At 45.2% G+C, this 20,997-nt stretch overlaps 2 protein-coding genes across 15 annotated transcripts in view; both read left to right on the top strand.

Annotated features, from left to right (window-relative positions):
• Nucleotides 1-1,270: 1,270 nt before the first annotated feature.
• Nucleotides 1,271-7,000, top strand: NDUFB8 (NADH:ubiquinone oxidoreductase subunit B8). Its single transcript, XM_055424854.2, has 5 exons — nt 1,271-1,429; nt 1,689-1,815; nt 3,270-3,369; nt 4,260-4,415; nt 6,820-7,000. The coding sequence occupies exons 1-5, from the start codon at nt 1,345-1,347 to the stop codon at nt 6,910-6,912; spliced, it is 561 nt and encodes a 186-aa protein (XP_055280829.2). The 5' UTR covers nt 1,271-1,344; the 3' UTR covers nt 6,913-7,000.
• A 3,088-nt stretch (nt 7,001-10,088) lies between these two features.
• SEC31B (SEC31 homolog B, COPII component) overlaps nt 10,089-20,997 on the top strand; it is a 30,819-nt gene continuing 19,910 nt past the window's right edge. For 6 of the 14 annotated variants that reach the window (XM_088842265.1, XM_088842267.1, XM_055424864.2 and 3 more), the window contains exons 1-6: nt 10,090-10,180; nt 12,757-12,843; nt 13,195-13,318; nt 19,325-19,520; nt 19,698-19,793; nt 20,772-20,915. In XM_088842265.1, the coding sequence (XP_088698391.1) occupies nt 12,765-12,843; nt 13,195-13,318; nt 19,325-19,520; nt 19,698-19,793; nt 20,772-20,915 (639 nt within the window). In that variant the 5' untranslated portion in view covers nt 10,090-10,180; nt 12,757-12,764. Of the gene's footprint in view, nt 10,181-12,756; nt 12,844-13,194; nt 13,319-19,324; nt 19,598-19,697; nt 19,794-20,771; nt 20,916-20,997 lie in introns of those variants that run through there. The other 8 variants (XM_055424860.2, XM_088842263.1, XM_055424858.2 and 5 more) reach the window with 6 other exon arrangements.

The raw sequence follows: 20,997 nt of genomic DNA, 5'->3' as shown, positions 1-20,997 counted from the left end.
CACCATTCTGAACATCAATTACTTGCTCATTTGCAAGAGGGCAAGTTGCTGTAAAGTAATTCTGGGGTCGCAGAGAGTCGGACACGACTGAGCGACTGAACTGAACTGAACTGAATTCTCCCCCAAATTTCATATACTGAAGAGTATATATCAATTTTTACTGCTCTGATATATATTTGGGAATATCTATAATAATGGATTCTACTCCAAAACAGTAATCACACTGAAAGTTCCTGGAAATATGTGCATGTATATACTGTAAATTATGCAAACCATACTTGTGTAAATAAAAGCATTCATATACGAACAATAATGCCCTTCCCATTCTTTTGTTTGGCTAGTGTTCACTGATTGTGGTTCGGCTCCAAGTGTGTTTATCCAAGTCTAGCAAATCTGAGGTGGGTTCAACTAATCAGACTGGTTTTATATTTGTTGGGTTGAGGTGACTGAGACATTCCAATGTAAACATGGGACTGAAACTGAAGAACCATTTGAGGGGCAGGGGATAATTCCCCGGTGGTCCAGTGGTTGGGACTCCTCGCTTTCAAGGCCAAGGGTGCAGATTCAATCCCGGGTCGAGAAACTAGGATCCCACCAGCCCCGCGGCTGAAACAGAACAACCAGTTTGGGGCCAATTTGTGTGTTGCATCATTCCTCTAACTGAAGGAAATAATTAATGTGGAAACAAAACATGAACAAACAAAACCAAGCACTAAATTTGAAGAATGATCACGTTTGAATATGGAAAGAGGAACTGCCACTGAAGGAGAGGAACAAGGCAAGCAGTGAGAGAAGAGATTCTCTCTGCGACCCCATGTACTGTAGCCTGCCAGGCTCCTCAGTCCATGGGATTCTCCGGGCAATAACACTGGAATGGGTTGCATTTTCCTTCTCCAGGGGATCTTCCCGACCCAGGAATCGAACCCGAGTCTCCTTTATTGCAGGCGGATTCTTTACTGACTGAGCTATGAGGGAAGTCCTAGAAAAGAGATTGAACAGGCTCATTTTACTTATACAGGTCCTGGGGGAGATGGGTCAGCTGTCCACCCGAGATGCTCAGGTTCCGAGTGCCCGCTATTCCGGGATGCGTCTAAGTCAGCAGAGGGAGAAAAGGGACTCAACAATCAGAAATGTCAAAGCAGTGACCCACTTGTTTTTCTGTCCTTTCCGCCTTGCCTCTCAGCCTCTAAGGATCCGCTCACCTTCCCTCTGGCTTCCCAGCACCGTTTAAGCCCCGCCCTTACTGAACCTTTGACACTTTTCTCCCTAGTCGCGTTTGGCCCGGCTCAGCCTCCGTGACAAGGTCTTTGCGCATGTGCGGGGTGAAACGGGAAGAAGGTGAAGATGGCGGCGGCCAGGGCTGGGGTCCTGGGAGTCCGATGGCTGCAAAAGACAGCCCGAAACGTGGTGCCGCTGGGTGCACGGACAGGTCCGCTAGAACGGGCGAGGCCTCAGTGTGGGTGGGAGGGGGAGTGCCTGAGGTTTATTGTGTCGGACGAAGGGTGGATTTGGTGGGTACCACGGCCGCCGAGTCCGGGGAAGGGCGGAGGTGGAGTTGGGATATCCAAAAAAACGGAAGAAAGGTCTGCTGGTCCCTCGAAGCCTCGGGGTCTGACCTTGAAGCCTGAAGCCTTTAGAGTGGCAGGAAAAATGAGGTCGCTTCTGACCTGCACTCATCTGCCCTCCAGCTTCCCACATTACCAAGGACATGCTCCCGGGACCCTATCCCAAGACCCCAGAAGAACGGGCTGCCGCAGCCAAGAAGTATAATATGCGGGTGGAAGACTACGAGCCGTACCCAGATGATGGCATGGGGTGAGATAGGGTCTGCTCGCACCTGGGTAGTAATGGGAGAAGTTCGGACTGGGTGGGTGGCTCTACTCTGACCCTTTTACCCGAACCTTTTCGTGACCCCTCAGAGTCAGTGGTGTGGGTGCTTTTCTCGGTGGAGAGGGGTGGGAGGGGATGGGTGAGCAGCTGTAGTCGAGAGAACTTTAATTTTCTCCTTGGCTCAGGCTGTTTCCTCAGATGAGGAAGCTGAGGTTTTAATAGCTCCCTTGAGGACCCCTGAATAGCGGGAACCTTCCTTGGTCCATCCAGAGCGCAAGGTTTCATTTAGATTGAGCATCTGCTGGGCTCAGGTGCTGTCATCCAGGCACGTGACCAGGCTGGAGCTGGACTGCTGTCATGAGAACCTTATTTGTAGATAGAGTACTCTATATTAATATGTGTATGTTTTTCTCTTTTAATCGTTGCTGTTAGCGTTGTGGAAATCTTAGCAACTGAAAAAGGTTAAATAGCTAACTCTTACTCTAGTTGACTTTCCCCCATACCGCATAACATCTCTGTGGTTAATTACCTGAATTGATTACCCTCACCCTCATTTTCTCCCTAGCATCACTCTTTCAGCGGTGATTTCAGCAGCTCCTATTCGTCTTGTTTTTCCAATCACTTTCTGTGACACATGTCTAGTTGTCATCATTTCCTATGACTTTTATTGTGTTGTGGACAAGAGCAGCCTCCGTAGCAGTCTGTATAAGTTGAACCTGGACTTGTTGGTGAACAGCCTATCACACCCATAAGGTGTTTGAGGCTTGGAGATGTATGTCAGTTTTGTGGTTGAGAAACACAGTTGCTATGAAGAGTGCTTCTCTCATCTATACCTTTTTGTTTTTATTCCAGTTAACTGGGCAAACTTAGGTTCAGACTCTAAACTTCAGTTTCTTTTTATGTCTACTGAGGAAAACAGAGTGATTGATTGTTAAATTCCCTTCCATTGCTAACATTATACCATGGGGTGACTTTTTTTCTTTTTGTTGAGAGAAGATAAGGAAAGCTTACATATGTTAAATAATGTTTCGGAGTTTGACATGAATTTTTAGTAACAATTTGGACTTCTGCAGTTAGTGCTGTGCTTAGTAAAAATTGAGATTTAATAAAATAATAAAATAACAAATATTTTATTAATTATAATTTTGATACTGGAAAGCATTCAGGAAAATTAAACTCTTTTATACCATTTGTAGGAATGTAAATTGCCACAGTCTTTCTGGGGGGATATTTGGGATATTTACCAGCAGCCCTTTAACCCAACATTTCTCAATATGTGCACCACAGGAAAACACTGAGATCTTGACTGGAAGGTTAGTTCCTCTGTCCTTAGGGGGAGGCCGTTATCTTGTTACTTGGTTTCTCATCTCAGAGATGAGGAGGCTGTGCATTGTCGGAGGCTCTCAAAGCTGTGTCTAGAAGTTCCTGGTGTCTCTCAGGTATGGTGACTATCCGAAACTGCCTGACCGCTCACTGCAGGAGAGGGATCCATGGTATGACTGGGACCACCCAGACCTGCGGTTGAACTGGGGAGAACCGGTGAGAGAACCATGTCCCATTTGCCCTTTCTTCCTTTTCCCTATGTCTTCTGTAGATCAGATGGCACTTTTCTGTCCAAGTGGGCTTTCCTGGTGGCTCAGTGGTGAAGAATCTGCTTGCCACTGCAGGAGACATGGGTTTGATCCCTGATCCGGGAAAATCCCCTGAAGAAGCAAATGGCATCCCACTCCAGCATTCTTGCTGGGAGAATCCCATGGACAGTCCATGGGGTCGCAAAGAGTCGGATATGACTTAGCGACTAAACATCAACAACACTAAGGTTTTTCTGCTCTGAGATCTGGGGGTGGTGGTGGGGGGTGTGGTGTGTGTGTGTATGGGTGGTGGTGGGGGTGGGGTGGTGTGGTGTGTGTGTGTTTTCATGATTGGGAGTGTCTCTGATCAGCCAAACCCAGAGTCGGGTATGACTTAGCGACTAAACATCAACAACACTAAGGTTTTTCTGCTCTGAGATCTGGGGGTGGTGGTGGGGGGTGTGGTGTGTGTGTGTATGGGTGGTGGTGGGGGTGGGGTGGTGTGGTGTGTGTGTGTTTTCATGATTGGGAGTGTCTCTGATCAGCCAAACCCAGAGTCGGGTATGACTTAGCGACTAAACATCAACAACACTAAGGTTTTTCTGCTCTGAGATCTGGGGGTGGTGGTGGGGGGTGGTGTGTGTGTGTGTGTGTGTTTTCATGATTGGGAGTGTCTCTGATCAGCCAAACCCAGACATAAGCCAGCCCTGTGGGCGGAGTATCTCAGATGTGGCTCTCAGAATATTGCCCAGGGCAGGAGAATGCCTTTCAAGTCTTGGATGAGGCTCTAATCATGCTGGACTGCCTGCCTTTTGCAGGAAGAACAGTATGTGACGGTGATCTGCCTTTCTGTCTCAGATGCACTGGGACCTGGACATGTATATCAGGAACCGTGTGGACACATCCCCAACTCCTGTTAACTGGAACCTCATGTGTAAGCACCTCTTCGGCTTCGTTGCCTTCATGCTGTTCATGTTTTGGGTAGGGGAGACTTACCCCGCGTACCAGCCTGTGGTGAGTATCTGAGGAGTGCTCCCTCAAGCACACTTTCCTGAGGGAATGCAGTCTCTGGAGTAGAGATCTACCTGATAGCAAGCTTGGCTTCCTGGTGTGGCCTGTAGAGGGCCTTGGCTACTGGCCTGGAACAAGTACCAGAGCACAGCTTTTGCCTGTATCTTGGGTCAGTCTGAGTGAGAAGAAACTGTGTAGGACTAGGTGAGGAATGAGAATGAAGAAGCCAGCTAGTCTTTAGAGTTGCCATTTGGGGAAATGTACTTAACACCATATTTCAGCAAGTGATCTTTTAAGGTAGAGTCCAGGAATCTCAAGTTGAAAGCTTATCCTTTATTGGTGTGAAGGGCATTTTTTATAGGAAGCAATTAAATGTTTACTACAAGCATGAACAGTTAATTTTAGAGAACATGAAGAACACAGCAAATATACTGTCTGTATAGAACACACTTGTTGCCAGGGAGGGTGGGGAAGGGATGGATTGAGAATTTGGGATTAGCAGATGCAAACTAATATAAATAGAATGGATAAACAACAAGGTCCTATTGCAAAACACAGGGAACTATATTCAATATCCTGTGATAAACCATAATGGAAAAGAATATGAAAAAGTGTGTGTGTGTGTATGCTGCTGCTGCTAAGTCACGTCAGTCGTGTCCGACTCTGTGCGACCCCATAGACCGCAGCCCACCAGGCTCCTCCGTCCCTGGGTTTCTCCAGGCAAGAACACTGGAGTGGGTTGCCATTTCCTTCTCCAACATACACACATAACTGAATCACTTTGCTGTACAGCAGAAATTAACAAACATTGTAAATCAACTATACTTAAACTAAAAAAAGAATGAAAATATACTCTAGCTTTGAGGACATTTAATTTGGATAAGAAAATTTAGATATGTGATGTGAGCAACATTGGAACATATATAGGAATTTGGCACAGTTTTTGTGTATATGTGTGCATAGTGAATGTATGTGCTTGTGCTGTTAGGGAGGATTATGCTAGATGCTCAAACATATATTTTTAGATGATGGAGAGAAGTTGAAGAGAACATTTGGGGGAAAAAAACAGAATGGAGGAAGAGGACAGTGAGTGAGCTGGAGCGGAATAGGTTTATAAATAGCTCTCAGACAACCAGCTGCACCTGGGGAACTGCTCAAAAGTCAGATTCCTTAGCTCTTGGAGCCTAATTCAGCAACTCCACAGTGGGGTTCTACAATCAATATTTAACAAGTTCCCAGGTAATTTTGATGTGCTGGGAAATCAGGTGTGGAAACTGCTGTGTTAAAAATATTGTGAAGTGCATTTGATCAGTTTGGTTGGGCACCTTTTATTGCATGGCTGAGGGATCTGGACTTGATGGTATAGTAATGCATTCATTCAATAAATGTTTATGAAGCTCCTGTCATGTACCAGGTACAGAAGGTGCTAAGGGTTGGGAATACATTGATGACTTGGCCTGCCTCTAGGAAGCAGGGAGCCATGTTGGGATTTTGAACAGAAGAATGTTGTAATGATGCCTCGGTTTTTAAAAGATTAACCTGGGAATAGTCTACAGGGCAGACTGTGAGAAAGGTACTGAAAGCAGGAGGCTGCCATGTCTCCAGTTGGCTGCACAGTGCTACCTCTGCTGAGACAGGCAGTGTCCTAATGGTAGTGCGTATGTCTGTGCACTGACACAAGCCTTCCTACCGAGCCCCAGGGGCCCCAGGCTGGAGAGTGCACACAGGGCTGGTGTGAGCACTAACTTCACTTCAGGAGAGCAGGAAACACAGTGTGGCTCCTCCATTTTTCAGTTCTGTAAGCACATCACCCTTTTCTCCTCCCCTTGAGCTATGTTCTCTGACAGCTGTTTGTTGGTAAAGCCAGCAGCCCCTAAAGCACGTCCAAGCCATGTTTCCTCTGTGCTTTCCCCCACTGCTGCTCCTGCACGCCTCATTTGCTAGGCCACTTTAGTGGTGGAACCATTAGAGGCTGAGTGACTTAAAGGAGATTGAGTCTGTCTCGACCCCAAGAGAGTGGGATGGATGGATGCATCGTCTCATTTAGAAAGCTTCCCTCATACTCTCCCTTTCTCTCTCTCCCTCCCTCTCCCTCCTCTTTCTCTCTTACACACACACACACACTCTCTCTCTCTCTCTCTCTCCCCACCTACCTCTGTAGGCTCCCTTTCTCTTAAAAACACACACTCTCTTTCTGTAGGCACCACTTCTCTTACAGTCTAGGCTTTCTCACTGCCTTGGGCTGAGCTGGGAAGAAGAGTGCTGTCCCTGCTGTTCTGGCCCAGCTGGGTCTGACCAGAAGCTACTGTGTACCCGTTCACTGCGTGTGATTCTTCACTCAGGGTAGGCTGTAGCCAGGTGTTGGCTGGATATACATCGTTCTTGCTGACCTGTGTTTTTTCCTTAGGGGCCAAAGCAGTATCCTTACAATAACCTGTACCTGGAGCGAGGCGGCGATCCCAACAAAGAACCTGAGCCAGTGGTTCACTATGAGATCTGAGGAGGCTTCATGAACTTTGTGTTCCCTAACTGACTCCTTCAATCCTAGAAATTTAATGAAATCCCTAATAAAACTTAGTGCTGTGGTATCTGTGCCTCATTTCCCCTGGGAATAGCTACTGCTTAAAGCATGACTTGGGCTTCCCTAGTGATTCAGACGGTAAAGTGTCTGCCTGCAATGCGGGAGACCCGGTTTCGATCCCTGGGTTGGGAAGATCTCCTGGAGAAGGAAATGGCAACCTACTCCAGTACTCTTGCCTGGAAAATCCCATGGATGGAGGAGCCTGGTAGGCTGCAGTCCACAGGGCCGCAAAGAGTCAGACACGACTGAGCGACTTCACTTTAAGCATGACTTATTTGAAAAGACCCTGATGCTGGGAAAGATTGAGGGCAGGAGGAGAAGGGGATGACAGAGGATGAGATGGTTAGATTGCATCACCGACTCAATGGATATGAGTTTGGGTAGACTCCGGGAGTTGGTAATGGACAGGGAGGCCTGGCGTGTTGCAGTCCATGGGGTTGCAAAGAGTCAGACACGACTGAGCAACTAAACTGAACTGAAGCATAAGAGGATGTTGATTTGTTAATTTTGCTGGGAAAGGTAGTTATGGACAGCTCCCCATTTACAGGGTTTTCTGACTTCTCAAATTGGAACAGATTTATTTCCCATAAAAAAAACTTTTTAAAAATAGTAGTTAGCTAAAAAAAAGGTGTACTCTTACATGTTTCAAAATACTATAGGATAAATAGGTGTTCTGGGACAGGCCCAGGGCTGTGATTGCCTCTAATGTTGTATGTATGTCTTATAAGAATATGTATTTATTAAAAACACAGCATTGTAAATCAACTATACTTCATTTAAAAAAAAGTATGTATTCCAAAGCAGCTTCTGAATCCTAGACTGTTACAAGTTTACATTACCTATATTTATGAATTGGAGGATAGTCACTGAGTTATTACTGAACCTATGCATGGCTTTCATTACCTTAATGATTCATCCAAGCTCCTATGATAGCCTTAGAGAAAAACCATGTTTTTGAGGGTCTATCTCAATGCATCTGTTAAAGAGAACCAATTTATGTTCTTTTCTTCCCTTTAGGGACATTTTCTTAAATTACAATGATACAGTCTAAAAACCTGTCCCATAAAAAAGTATACATTCAGCATGATCTGTGGAAGCAAGTCCATTCACGTTAGATAAGCAGTCTTTTAGAGGTGTGAAGACAGTGAAAGATATTTATGAGATCAGGGAGTGGGGGTCTTCTGAAATGCCTCTTTTTTTTTTTCTTTTTTGAAATGCCTCTCTGAAGGTCTCCACTGCTTTTTATGTCTTCATTCTCTGTCCTTTAGAGCATTTGATAATCACTTAACAAACGTCTGTCTGCCTAATATATGACACTGATAGGCCTTGGGGATATAAATTGAACAAGAAAATAATTCCTGGAAGAGAAGATTAGCATTTATAAAACAAGGTGAAAAGAATTTCTAAGATGTCCCAGTTGCAGGAAGAGTGTGTTGTTGTTTTTTAAATCATGTCCTACTTGAAACTGTAACCTTATGCCTTTGGTTCAGATTTCTTTCAGAACACTTCAGTGACACCTTGGTGTCATTCCCTCCTTTGAGGTGTTGCCTGAGGTTCAGTTTTCAATCCTGTTTCTTATCCGCTGTTGTGCTGAGAAATTCAAGAAATAGTAGATTAAAAGAGTGGGCAGGTACCACCAGTACCCTACATTCTTGTCTATTCTGAGTTCAAAACCCATATCCACGTGAAAAGGAAATCTAGAGCTATGTCACAAAGACTTAGGGCCCAGTCATAACCAGCTCACCATCTTTGGAGGTATATCAGACTGGACTACAGTAGAATTCATGCATTAAAGTTTTGAATCAAAATAACTTAGGTCCAAAATCTTCAGCTGCATACAGAACATTTGGAAATGCCATAATTCCCTCAATCAATAGATACATATGATCACAGATACCCCTGCCAACTGTTTACCTATATCAGTCACAAGAACCTGTTCAGCTATTACCGTTTGTTAATCCAAGAGTTCATCACCTGGTACCTGAATTGTTCTGTTAGTCTCCTAATTTGATTCCCTGCCTCTAGCTCTGCAAGGGGATCCATATTGCTAGTGATATAATCTTATTGCATGTTGTTCAGTCACTAAGTTGGTTCCAACTCTTGCAACCCTATGTGCTACAGTTTGCCAGGCTCCTCTACCCGTGGTATTTTCCAGGCAAGAAAATACTGGAGTGGGTTGCCTTTTGCTTCTCCAGGGGATCTTCCCAACTCATGGATCAAACCAGAGTCTCCTGCATTAACAGGCAGCTTCTTTACCCCTGAGCCACCATATCTACCTATAATTACCTGCAGAGTGGAATTAGTATTCCACAATCTGTAGTCAGCCCAGTTCCCCAACTGTAGGCACTTTCATTCACAGTATGGTAAATCCCGGGGCGCCTATTAATCTGTTGGGCCCCTTTCTCCTGTTGGGACATCACCTATCTTCTTGAAACTTAAACGTGTAACACCTGTCTCGTCTCTGATACCTTCCGGGTAGCCCCTGGTCTACAGTGCCTCGCCCTCCGCCCATCTACAGCCCTTAATTAGTTCAACCAACGTTCGGGAACACCAGTTTTTGGTTCGCCGCACAAAGTAACTCTGCTATTAAGGCCTGTGCGGGCTAAGTCGTTTCAGCCGTGTCCGATTCCTTGTGACGCTATGGACTGTAGCCCGCTAGGTGCTTCTGTCCACAGGCTTCTCCAGGCAAGGATACTGGAGTGGGTTACCATGCCCTTCTCCAGGGAATCTTCCCAACCCATAGAAGGAAGCCGCGTCTCTTAGGTCTTCTGCATTGGTAGGCGGGTTATCGCTAGCCCCACCTGGCCTAGATTGCTTTTCAGCTAAGTGTTTTCCACAGAGCGCTCCTGGAGCTAGGACCAGGTCTTTTCCGCTTAATTAGTATTTTCCCTTTTCAGAGGGAAAATACACCATAACTTTAATAGTCGCGGGATCTGACCCACTGCACAATCACAGGACAGGTGAGGGAAGCCCCATTAAAAGCTACATTTCTATGAGGGAACATTCTCCGTGGGCTGTCCGGGTCCCGGGCCTGACGGCGCCTGTGGGCGGCGGTGCCCGCGGCCTGGACTACTTTTGGCCCTCCGCAGCCGCCGTCCAGAGCGTCCGCTGAGCTCCAAGGCCCTGAGGGAACAGGCTGCTGACTCCAGCTCTGCGGCGCCACTCTTGAGCTGGGCTCTCCGCGCAGGTTGGTTTTCCCCGCCTGTCCCCGGGCTCCTGAGAGCAGAAGGCGCGCCGGTGACCCAGAGCGCGGTCCCTCTCTCGCAGGAGTGCCGGGGGGCGCTCGTCCTCGGCGAGACCCCGGCCCGCCAGGCTCCCGCCCGGGGGCTCCGGCCGGCGTGCCTCTCAGGGGGCCCCACGATGCCCGCCCTGCTCTCGGCCTGCAGCCGGCTCACTCTCCCTGCGGCGCCCGGGGCCCGCAGCCCGACGGCGATCTCTCTCCAGCGCTGCCCTCGCGCCTCCCTTAGCAGCCCTGGGCCGTGACCTGTCCGGGGCCCAAAGTCAGCCGCGGGTCTGTGCGTCCCGCCCGGGCGAAAACGCCCGTCGGTGCTGACGCCGGTGAGCCGCGGGGAAGGCCGACAGTCCTCCAGAGGGAGTGGACAGCTAAGGAAGGCTGGCTTTCCCCCTTCACTGCACCAGTGTGTCCAGCTCTTGGTTGCATGATCATAGTTCTCCCCACGTTTGACGCTCCCGGGCGCCGCCATTCTGACCGCATCGGGGACCATTTTTGCCAACAGTTGTTTCTGAACAAAGTAGATGACAAGCCTATCTTCTCAATTTGTAGGCTGTCTGGGATTTAAACACTATGGAGTTTACTTTAGACTGGTATAATGGTTAAAAGCAACGGTCTCTGAAGGCTGGTTGGGGTTCACAGCTTGGCCTAGCCAGTTTTCTTCCCTGTAAAATGGGGATAGTAACACTGACCGCACGGAACCATTGTTAGAATTAAATGGGAGGTGCACGTTAAGTGCACTGAGCTAATTGTAGCTCCCACTTAAGAGACCTTTCTCCAGACACGTGAAAATGATCTTGACCAGCAGGTGGCACTGGTGACCGTATAGTAAGATGTCAAATCTCGTCACAGGAGTCCTGTTGTAGCCTCAAGTGTTTAGAGGTGCCCGGGAAGTTTTGGTTGAGTTGGCAGCCCTAAGCTTTCTTCAAGCTGGACAGTACCTTTGAGATTAAGTAATAAAACTTTTGGGTTTTTTTGCTCAAGACTAACCTGGCTGTGGCTTGCTCAAGCAGGTCACAGTGGGTCCCAAGTTTACTCCATCAAGTTCATTGTTTTTTTGTTTTTGTTTTTTTTAACTTTCCTGCTGCTTTGCTAGCCTGTTGGAATGGCACCTTGAGTATGTGTTAGAATTGGTTTGGAAACCCGAGTTAAAATAGATGTCTGCATTCATTCATAAAATATTATTGAATACTTATTATGTGCTAGACATTGTTCTGACACTAGGTATAACATGGCGAACAAAGCAGATACAGCAGTAGCTTTCATGGAATTTACTTATTAGTGTACAACACCAACAATGTAGATGTAAATGAATATACAATTACAAATTGCTAAGAAGCAAAAAATACTATTTTGGACTGGGTGACTCACCTCCTTGAGGTGGATGTGATAAGGAACCACTTATCCAGAGAATGAAATGAAAAGCTTTCAAAGTATAGCAAACCTAATTTACAAAGCTCTAAAGTAGGGAAAAGCCAAGAAATTAAAAGAAAAGACTAATGCAGATGGAACCCAATAAGTAAGGGGGAGAGTAGCAAGAGAGGAAGTTGAAGTGGTAGTTGTGAGCAGGGCTCAAAGGGGTTTGTGTTTTATTGAGTGTGATTGAAGCCACTGAAAAACTTTAAGCATGGAATGCCAAAATCCTGTTTTTTATTTTAAAAGTTTACTCTTGCTCTATGCAAAGAAAGAATTGGGTGATGGAGATGAGCAGCAGGGAGATGACCAGTAATCTAGGTGATAGATAATAGTGTCTTCAAATAGAGTCGTGGTGGTGAAGATGGAGAAAAATAGATTAAGATATATTTTGGAGGTACAATCTGGAAGACTTAATGATAGATTAGAAGGGAAAGAGGGAGAAGGAGGGATCTAGGGTGATTTGCAGGTTTTGGGGTTGAGCAATTGGCTGTTTGCTGAAATGAAGAAACCTGAAGGAACAACAAATGAAGGGGTGAGAAGGTAGAATAGAGAATTCCATTTTAGATAGACCAACATTTAGATATCTTTACTATACCCAAGTGGAAATATTTGATTAGCAGTTGTATATAAGAACTTGTAACTCAGAGGAGAGATTTATGTTGCTGATAGAAATTTGGCAGTCATCAGCATATTGATAATGTTTAAAACCAAGGGAATGGATAGAGTGACTGAGATTTTCTGGTTTGATGGTTATCATCACTATTGGGCCTGTGGCAACCAGTGTGGTTCAGTATCTTTTAGGATTTAAAGCATTAGATTTCAGTAACTGGGTAAGTTCAGTTCAGTAGCTCAGTTGTGTCCAACTGTCTGTGACCCCATGGACTGCAGCACACCAGGTTTCCCTGTCCAACTGGGTAAATGAATTGTCATTACAGATCTGCAGTCGATCATGTATTTGTCACCCTGTATTGCCCCCAAATACTCCATCCTATGGTGGAGCGAGGAAAACAAGTGCTCGTGTCCACAGGTGTTCCCTTGATCTGGCCAAAAAGCTTGTGGTTTCTACTGTTGTTTTCAGTAGGCTAAGGATCATGTCACTTTTCTGCCACCTACAGGACAGACCATGAAGCTGAAGGAGCTTGAGCGACAAGCTGTCCAAGTGTGGAGCCCAGCCAGCCAGTACCCCGTGTATCTGGCCACAGGTATGGTGGTACTGTAGATGAGGATCCACTGGATAGGTTGAAGGGAAACTTAGTATCCAGTGTTCTTGATTGTGCTTCAGAGAAAGTTTCAGAGTCATGGAAAGGTGGTGTTGGCTAGCAGCATAAGCAAGGGGATATTAGGAGTTTTGGTCCCTGGGGATAATCTTTGATTATGGCTCAAGGCTAAGCACCTCATGCTTTCTTGCTTTTTTTTTGGAGGTACCACTTGAAAAAGGGTGTATCCAGTTTTCTCCTGTTCCTCATTTTCTCTACTGCCTAACCATTTATACGCAAATCCATGCATATATTGTTGCTCACATGCTGCCTCTTCCTGACTTTTCTTGTGCCTAGGAACATCTGCCCAGCAGCTAGATGCCTCCTTTAGTACAAATGGCACACTGGAAATCTTTGAGGTTGATTTCAGGGACCCCTCTCTGGACTTGAAACGCAAGGGAGTCCTTTCTGCCTCCAGCAGGTACTATGTCTGAACTGTTGATGGGTATGCAGGGCAGATCCTGATATAGACCTTGACGGGGAATCTCAGGAGCGGTGTGTGCTTCTCGGGGCTCATGAGAGGACAGGTGAGGGGAGAATGATCTTTAAGTTGGAGAGAAGTTAATTCTGGGTTTATTTTGCAAGAAGATTTTGAAAACTCCCACTCGCACCTTTGTGGGGAGCAGCAGCATCAGGCAGAATCATGTGATAGAGACGCCTCACACAAGCCTGGACCCACGAGTACCTGATCTCTCTCTGGAACCCAGAGATGTTGGCTCTTTCCTCCTTTGGCTCTTGTGAAAATAATAGCCTTACACAGTATGTCTCTTTTCTGCCAATGAGAGGCGAATTAATGATCCTCTCCTCGTTGCTGTCAGGCACTGATTGGGCACTCATGGATTTCATGGCTCTAGCAGACTTACAGGGCTGGGTATGAGCATTCACTGAGCATGTGTACACATGCCAGGCACTATGCTGGGGCTCTGTATATTGTATTCATTTCTCAACATGAGCCTAGCCAATAAATACCATTATTCCCATTTTACATAGGAAAAGCGAGAAATTTAATTCCATCGGTGATCTTAGGTTTCCTCACTTACGTATAAAGAAGAGGTTGTATAAGATGACTTCTAAGAACCTACTGGACTCCAAATTTAGGTCTTATGTTCTTCCCTTTTTCTAGCTTAATTTCCTTCCTTTTTCCCTTAAAAAAACAAAACACAACCCTCTCTGTATCTCTCTTATTATTGATTTAACATACTTTTACCCAGGAAAGCTAGACTTTAAGTGTGGTCCTAGCTGACTCCAAGACCTGCTTTCCATTATTCAACTATTCTTTTATTAGATGAGGCTTTTGTAAAGATGAGGCTTATAGTCTGAATCAGTGATCCCCAGATTTTTGCACCATCAGGAGAAATGTGAATATTCACTGCACTCAAGTATGTTTTCAATATAACTAATATACATGTATTACTGTATTATTTTTTTAGTATAAAAATATAAATCCTTTTCTTACAGCCCAGAGGATTTTCTTGCCATCCCCCTTAAAAGATTTCTGGTCTGTTATGTAACTTGTCATCTTACACCTTTTTTGGTTCATTTGAGTGATTAGATTAAGATACTTAGAAGTACCCTCCTCTTTCTGTTCATGGCTTAACTTAATAATGAAAATTAGTTATTCTTCTTACTTTCTTGAGCTCGTATATCACTTTATCACTCTTTTATTATTTATCACTGCTTTATCACTTTATTACAGTATCCCTTATTTTGTAGTTTTTTACATTTCTTTGTATTTCCAGTACCTTTACCTTTTGAAGAGAGGCCTTGGCAGTTTTACCAGTAATGATGAGATATTCTTAGCCTGTAAGTAGGCATTTGAGAAAGGGCTGCTGAAAGAGGAGAGCTAATTTAATCATGTTTTTACTCCTAAAGATAAGAAAAGGGGCAGTGGGGAAGGGCTCTTTTCTTAGACCAGCCAAGTAGCAGCTTCAGCATGGTAGTGGCTCCTTAAGGCCAAGAGTTCTTAAGAAAGAGCTAATTGCTTAAGAAACCTTGAAACTGAATCCTGAGAACCACGTAGGCAGAGATTTTTGTCTGTTTTATTTATTGCTGTATCTCTAACATCTAGAATAGTGCCTGGCGTTAGGTAGTTGAAAAAATATCGGTAGAATAAATGAGTGATATTAGAAACTTCTGGATTACCAACCTGAGCATTCATATCCACCAGTTAGCTAGTTGTGGTCAGTCTTCTGTTAGTCTTAGTGCCTGAAGAGCTTTTCAAGGGTAACAACCTGTTTTGCAGTCAACTAGGTTGAAGCAGCTTCCTTTTTTCACCTCTATAATTGTGTCTAAAGATTGATTCTCATTTTCAAAGACTTAGGGGATTACCTTTGATGCAGTTCTGCTGCGGCCTTTCTGAAGAAATCATCTTAGATGCTCCAGGGTCTAAGGCACTCACTTCTTTTCATTCTAGCCTAGGTTAGGTTACTTACTCAAAAGCATTACAAACAATTGACCAAAATGATCAGGGTAGATAAAGGTCAACCCACCCTTTGCTTTATGCTTTCCTCTTTTCTGTGTCTTCTTCTGCATGGTTTAATGGAAAGCACAGTTGTGTTGGATTGCTGCCTTGCCTAAAACTATGTGACTTAAGGCAAATTTAATTCCATCGGTGATCTTAGATTTCCTCACTTACGTATAAAGAAGAGGCTGTATAAGATGACTTCTAAGAACCTACTGGACTCCAAATTTAGGTCTTATGTTCTTCCCTTTTTCTAGCTTAATTTCCTTCCTTTTTCCCTTAAAAAAGCAAAACACAACCCTCTCTGTATCTCTCTTATTATTGATTTAACATACTTTTCAAAATCTTCCATTGTCAGCCCTTTTTACCAGACCCAGGCCTCAACTACATTTGAATCCTGAAGATCCCCTTATACTCAATCCATGTTGCAACAGAGAAATATTTCTACTTAGAAATACCTGACTGAAAGAGGAATGTTCTGAAAGCAATGAGTGTTTGAGTGTAGCTAAGAGATAGCCAAAAGCTATAGAGTGAAGAGAGCGTATGGATAAATGCCACTGGAAGCAGTCAGCATCAATATGGATTAGCATGTGCACTGATGCAAGTGATGTTTGGTTTGTCAGATGAATCCCACTCAAGAAGAAAGGTTTCTGGGAGAATAATACATTGTTTATGTATTGACTTTTGGGTTGAGGACACGGCTGCCTATGCCTGAATGAGTTCAGAAGTCAGTGGGTGATTTGCTGCACTCTACCTCTGTGTGCACTGAGGTTCTAGATCTTTGAGTGGCCTCTGTAACCTATGTCTGACTCATCTTCTAGTAACATGGAGAAAGTAGGTGATCTATCTTACAATACATTTATGTCAGTTCAGCTCCTTGGGGGGCACTACGACCCCTCTTAGGTACCTCTGTACAGGATAACAACAAGCAGTTAAGAGATCATTTTGTTACCACTCCTAGTTTTCTAGTTTCTAAGACTTGCCTTCTCTTTAGAGACATCAGGATCACAGAGTAGAGAGAGCATGGGCTTTGTTGTTGGGTTTAAATCCCAGCTTTGCCATATTCTGTCCTATTGGGCACCTTATTTTAACTTCTCTGACCCTATTTTCTCTACTGTAAATTTGAGATATATAGTCAGCACATTGTAGCCTAGTGCATACTAGGCATTCAGAAAAGTAGTTCTCCTCTCAAACAGCCATTGCTCCACCCCACTGTCTTCATTCTCCAGCTTGGAGCACTGTCCTCATTGCTCTGTTTAACTTCTAAGGAAACTGGGATTTCCTTATTTATTTTGGCCAAGATGTGGACAAACTCATTTTCACTTTAACCCACTAACATGAGGTTGAGGTTTTCATAAGGAACTTTATTAAGCAAATAAAAATCCAAAATAGAGAAGTACAGAAATCATGGGAACAAGAATTTATATAGCATGTATTCCTAATCATACGGCAGCTGAAGCTTGGCCTCAAATGAGCTTACCTGGTACGATAATCTGATCTCACAGGTCTCAGTTTATTCTCTCCAGCCTTGTCTTTTCCTTTTTACCAAAAGTGTAGCCATGAGTTGATTATTGGGGATAGTTCTTTCTTTATGAATTCAACTACTTCCTGTTGTTCTAGGCTGGTATGCAGCCTGATGTATCTCAACCTTGGCAACTTGTTAGAATCACGGGGGCCACTTGTTAACAATGTAGATTCTAAGGGCCTGGCTCTAGAAATTCTGCTTCAGAAGGCCTGGGAGGGAATCAAGGAACCTGTATTTTCTTCAGGTGCCTCATCTCATTCTGTAATGTATGGTCTCCATCACTGCCATCATTATCCTGGGAAACTCTTAGCAAAGAATTCCACCTGTATTTTCATGTTTTCAAAGTTCCCACCTTCCTATACACACTCTTCTCCCAATGTCTTCTCCTTAAATCTTTTAGTTCCTATTTTCAGGCCATCTTTTTTTTTGTTTTATAACTTTTTGTTTTCAAAATATTCAAACATAAAAAAGTTGCAGAATATTATAATGTTACAATATTCTGATAAAGGCTTCCCTGGTGGCTCAATGGTAAAGAATCTACCTGCAATGCAAGAGACTCAGGGAATGCAGTTTTGATCCCTGGGTCAGGAATAGCCTCTGGAAAAGGAAATGGCAACCCACTCCAGTCTTCTTGCTTGGGAAATCCCATGGACAGAGGAGCCTGGCAGGCTACAATCCGTGGGTTGCAAAGAGTCAGACATGACTGAGCGACTAAGCACACATTCCTTCACTTAGACTCATCAGTTGTTAATGTTTTAACACTAACAAACGTCAAATTTGCTCACATGCTGTGTGCTCTTTGTACATATATACACACACACACGTCTTCTTTGCCAGACTCTCCCAGGTGTTCCCCTCTCCCAGATGTTGTCTATCACAGCTATTCAGGCTCCAGTTCCACTCTCAGTGAAGTGTTAACAATAGGAATGTGCTGTCTACATGCCTACACCAAGAATAATGATTTTGTGGCACCCTGTATTCTGCAGTTCAGCCACTCTAAAGTAACTGGGTCCTCATCTCTAATCCTGTGGTGACTCCTGTGAGGTCTCAGGTACCTTTTACTCTGATTCGTATGTCGTGTGCTATGACCATACTGTGGTCACTGCATTCCCATGTGAGTTTCCCTGGGTGTACCTTCCTCTGCTTCTTGTGTGGCCTATTTCAGGCTTCTCTGGGTAATCTGTTGTCTTGCTCTCTGCCCATGCTGAGCTCTAGCCCCTGGATGACATGGCATCCTCTGGAGCCAGCATGAAACACATTCTTCTGCCATGTCAACATCAGCATAACTTTAGAAAACAGCCTTTCTGACAGTAGCTTTAGACCCACTGTTTGTTCAGCTGTGCTGTTTCTGTTCAGATGCTGACCTTGTCTGAATTAGTGCTCAGCTCTTCACTTCTGAGAGGTTGGCTCTGATCTAAGGACTGGCTAGACAGGTTCCTGCCTGGTTTCCCCACTCAGTTTCTTTGCTGACTGTTCCCAGAGTGTGGAAACATTTAATTTCAGTTAGGCATCTTACATGACATCATTCAGTGTGACATCTGCCTTCTTGGAAGGGCTATGGAAATATCCTTGGCTAATAGCTGTGAAATGGAGTGAAGACCACCTGTGAGGCATTGGGGGTTTCACATGCCTTTCCTAGGGGCTTTTCAGGGGACCTGTTCTTGACCAGGGAGCCCAGGGTCCATCTCTTTCTTGTGTGCCAGGATGCACGATGCTCAGAAAGCCAGAAAACTGTTTCCCAAACAGTGCGTTTATTCTTCATGCCTCTCTGTTTCTCTAAGGCTGGCCCACAGAATACATATGGCAGCTCCAGTGGACTAGTCACATGAGCATGGCATGGGAAGGGAAGGTCTGTAGATCTTTTCTCACTTCCTGTTTAAGAGGGGACAGCAATTGTTGGCCTAGGGAACCTGCTTCTATTCAGCTGTAGAAGAGTTTGGATCTTCCTATCAATAGAAGACCATATTTTATGATGGTTAAGAGCTCAGGCTTTGGCATAAGATGGGCCTGACTTTGAACCTTGAGTCTGTCATTTCCTAGCTCTTAAATGGGAGTAAAATTACTAGCTGTATAACAAGTTTTGTAACTTCTCTGTGCCTCACTTTCGTCAATTGAAAATAAGGTAAATACCTCGTGGGATTGTTGATCGGCTAATACATGTAAAGCACTTGAAGCAGTGCCTAGTACATAGGAAGTTATCAATAAGTATTGTTATTTGAGTTGGGAGGATTAAGTGAAGTATTCTATTTGAAGTATTTTTTTCAGCCAAAGGGCAAGGCCAGGCAGAGGAGACTTCTGTTCTGCTTCTGGGAAATGAGGGAGACAGGCGGGCCCTAATGTTGGGGTTGCCTGCGTAATGGCAGAGGCCGACAAAGATGCCCATTTTCTACTGACTGATGTGGACCTGAGTTGTTGCTGATGCCAGTTCCTCCTCTTTGTAGGTTTCACAAGCTGATCTGGGGGAGCTTTGGCAGTGGGCTTCTGGAAGCCTCCGGGGTCATTGCAGGCGGCGGGGACAATGGCATGCTTACTCTGTACAATGTGACCCACATCTTGTCTTCGGGAAAGGAGCCTGTGATTGCCCGGAGACAGAAGCACTCGGGGGCTGTCAGAGCTCTTGACTTTAATCCTTTCCAGGTACTACATCTCAGCTGATCAGACCTGGGAGGCATGGAGCAACAGACCTGAGGGGAAGCATTTACTTGTGATCTCTGGTCTGTAACTCCCAGGTTGTTACGGGGGTGGCTTTGGACCCAATATGCCCTCATCTCTTCCTGGGATGGTGTGTCTCCAAAGGCATATTCCTTCATACAGGGCAACCTCCTGGCCTCAGGGGCCAATGATTCTGAAATCTTCATTTGGGATTTGAATAACCTGAGTGTGCCAATGACCCCAGGATCTAAGTCACAGGTGAGGAGGCTCCCGGTGCTGCTGCTTAAAAGTGTGCAGCTGATTTTTTCAGGGAGAATTAAATTCTGGAGGCAGCCAGCACACAGATTTCAGTCTTCACCACTGGAGGGCAGTAAAGCTCCACAGACTAACATGTTGCCTACCAGCCAGATAATAGAGGGATGGAGGTGGGTGGGGACTGGTGGGAGGTCGGGGAATAGGGGTAGGGGTGGAAGCTTGTGGTCATTAACTGTCCTAGAAGTTTCTGGAAGGCCAGAAGAGTGAGGGGAGTAAAAGACACTGAGAGAAGGGGTGACTGTACTGTTTATCATAGTATAATTTAAGCAAGACTGGGCCCTGGGTGTAGCCAACCAGGGGCAAGAGTAGGACACCAGATACACCCTTGTCCTTTTGTGGGAAGGTCAGCTTTGTGCTTGTGTCCTGTTCCCCCATGCAGCTGGGGGTCTCCTGTATCTGTATCTGAGTGTACCTGTCTTGTCAGTTTGTAACTGGGCCCCCATCTTTTTCTTCCTGGCTTTTCTGTCTTATGCCTACAGTATCGTGAGGTAAGTTCAGTATGAATTTGATGGCATCTTGTCCCCTCAAGTATCAATGGCTTTTCTCTCTGCCTCATTCTCCCTGGGGGTCTTGTGTGTCTATATTTCCCTCCTTCCTACCCTCACCTTTCTCCTCTCCCTCTCTCTCTTGTCATAGTTGAGAAGGCTCTTTTTAAAATCTTGACTCTATCCTGTCAGGAGCATCTTGGGATAGGAGTAAAACCCAAGTGCACCTGTCCTTCTTTCAGCTTCTACATCATTTTCTAAAGTATCCTCTCTGGAAAACTTCCCTTCCAGCTTCCTGAGACTGGCATGGTTTGGGTAGCCCCACGTCTACTCTTGGCTTTTCTGTGGGTGGTTGGGAGCAGTGGCAGACCAGCTGTTTCTTGGTCCAGGTATGACAGGCTGTCCTCATCCCGCCCTCTGCCCCATTCTGCCTTAGCAGCCCCTGGAAGATATCAACGCTCTCTCTTGGAATCGTCAAGTTCAACACATTCTGTCTTCTGCTCACCCCAGCGGCAAGGCAGTCGTGTGGGATCTCAGGAAGAATGAACCTATCATCAAAGTCAGTGATCACAGCAACCGGGTGAGTTGAATACAGGCAGAATATAGGCTCGGGTTCTGCTGTCTCTCTCAGGTCTGGCATTGGAGCTGCTCTTCCCCAGGCC

This window comes from Moschus berezovskii, chromosome 12 (genome assembly GCF_049115385.1).
Source record: "Moschus berezovskii isolate FMDL1 chromosome 12, NW_MosBer_1.0, whole genome shotgun sequence".
NCBI classification, from domain to species: Eukaryota; Metazoa; Chordata; class Mammalia; order Artiodactyla; family Moschidae; genus Moschus; species Moschus berezovskii.
Note: the sequence above shows the minus strand (reverse complement) of the source record. Positions and strands in the feature narration are given on the sequence as shown.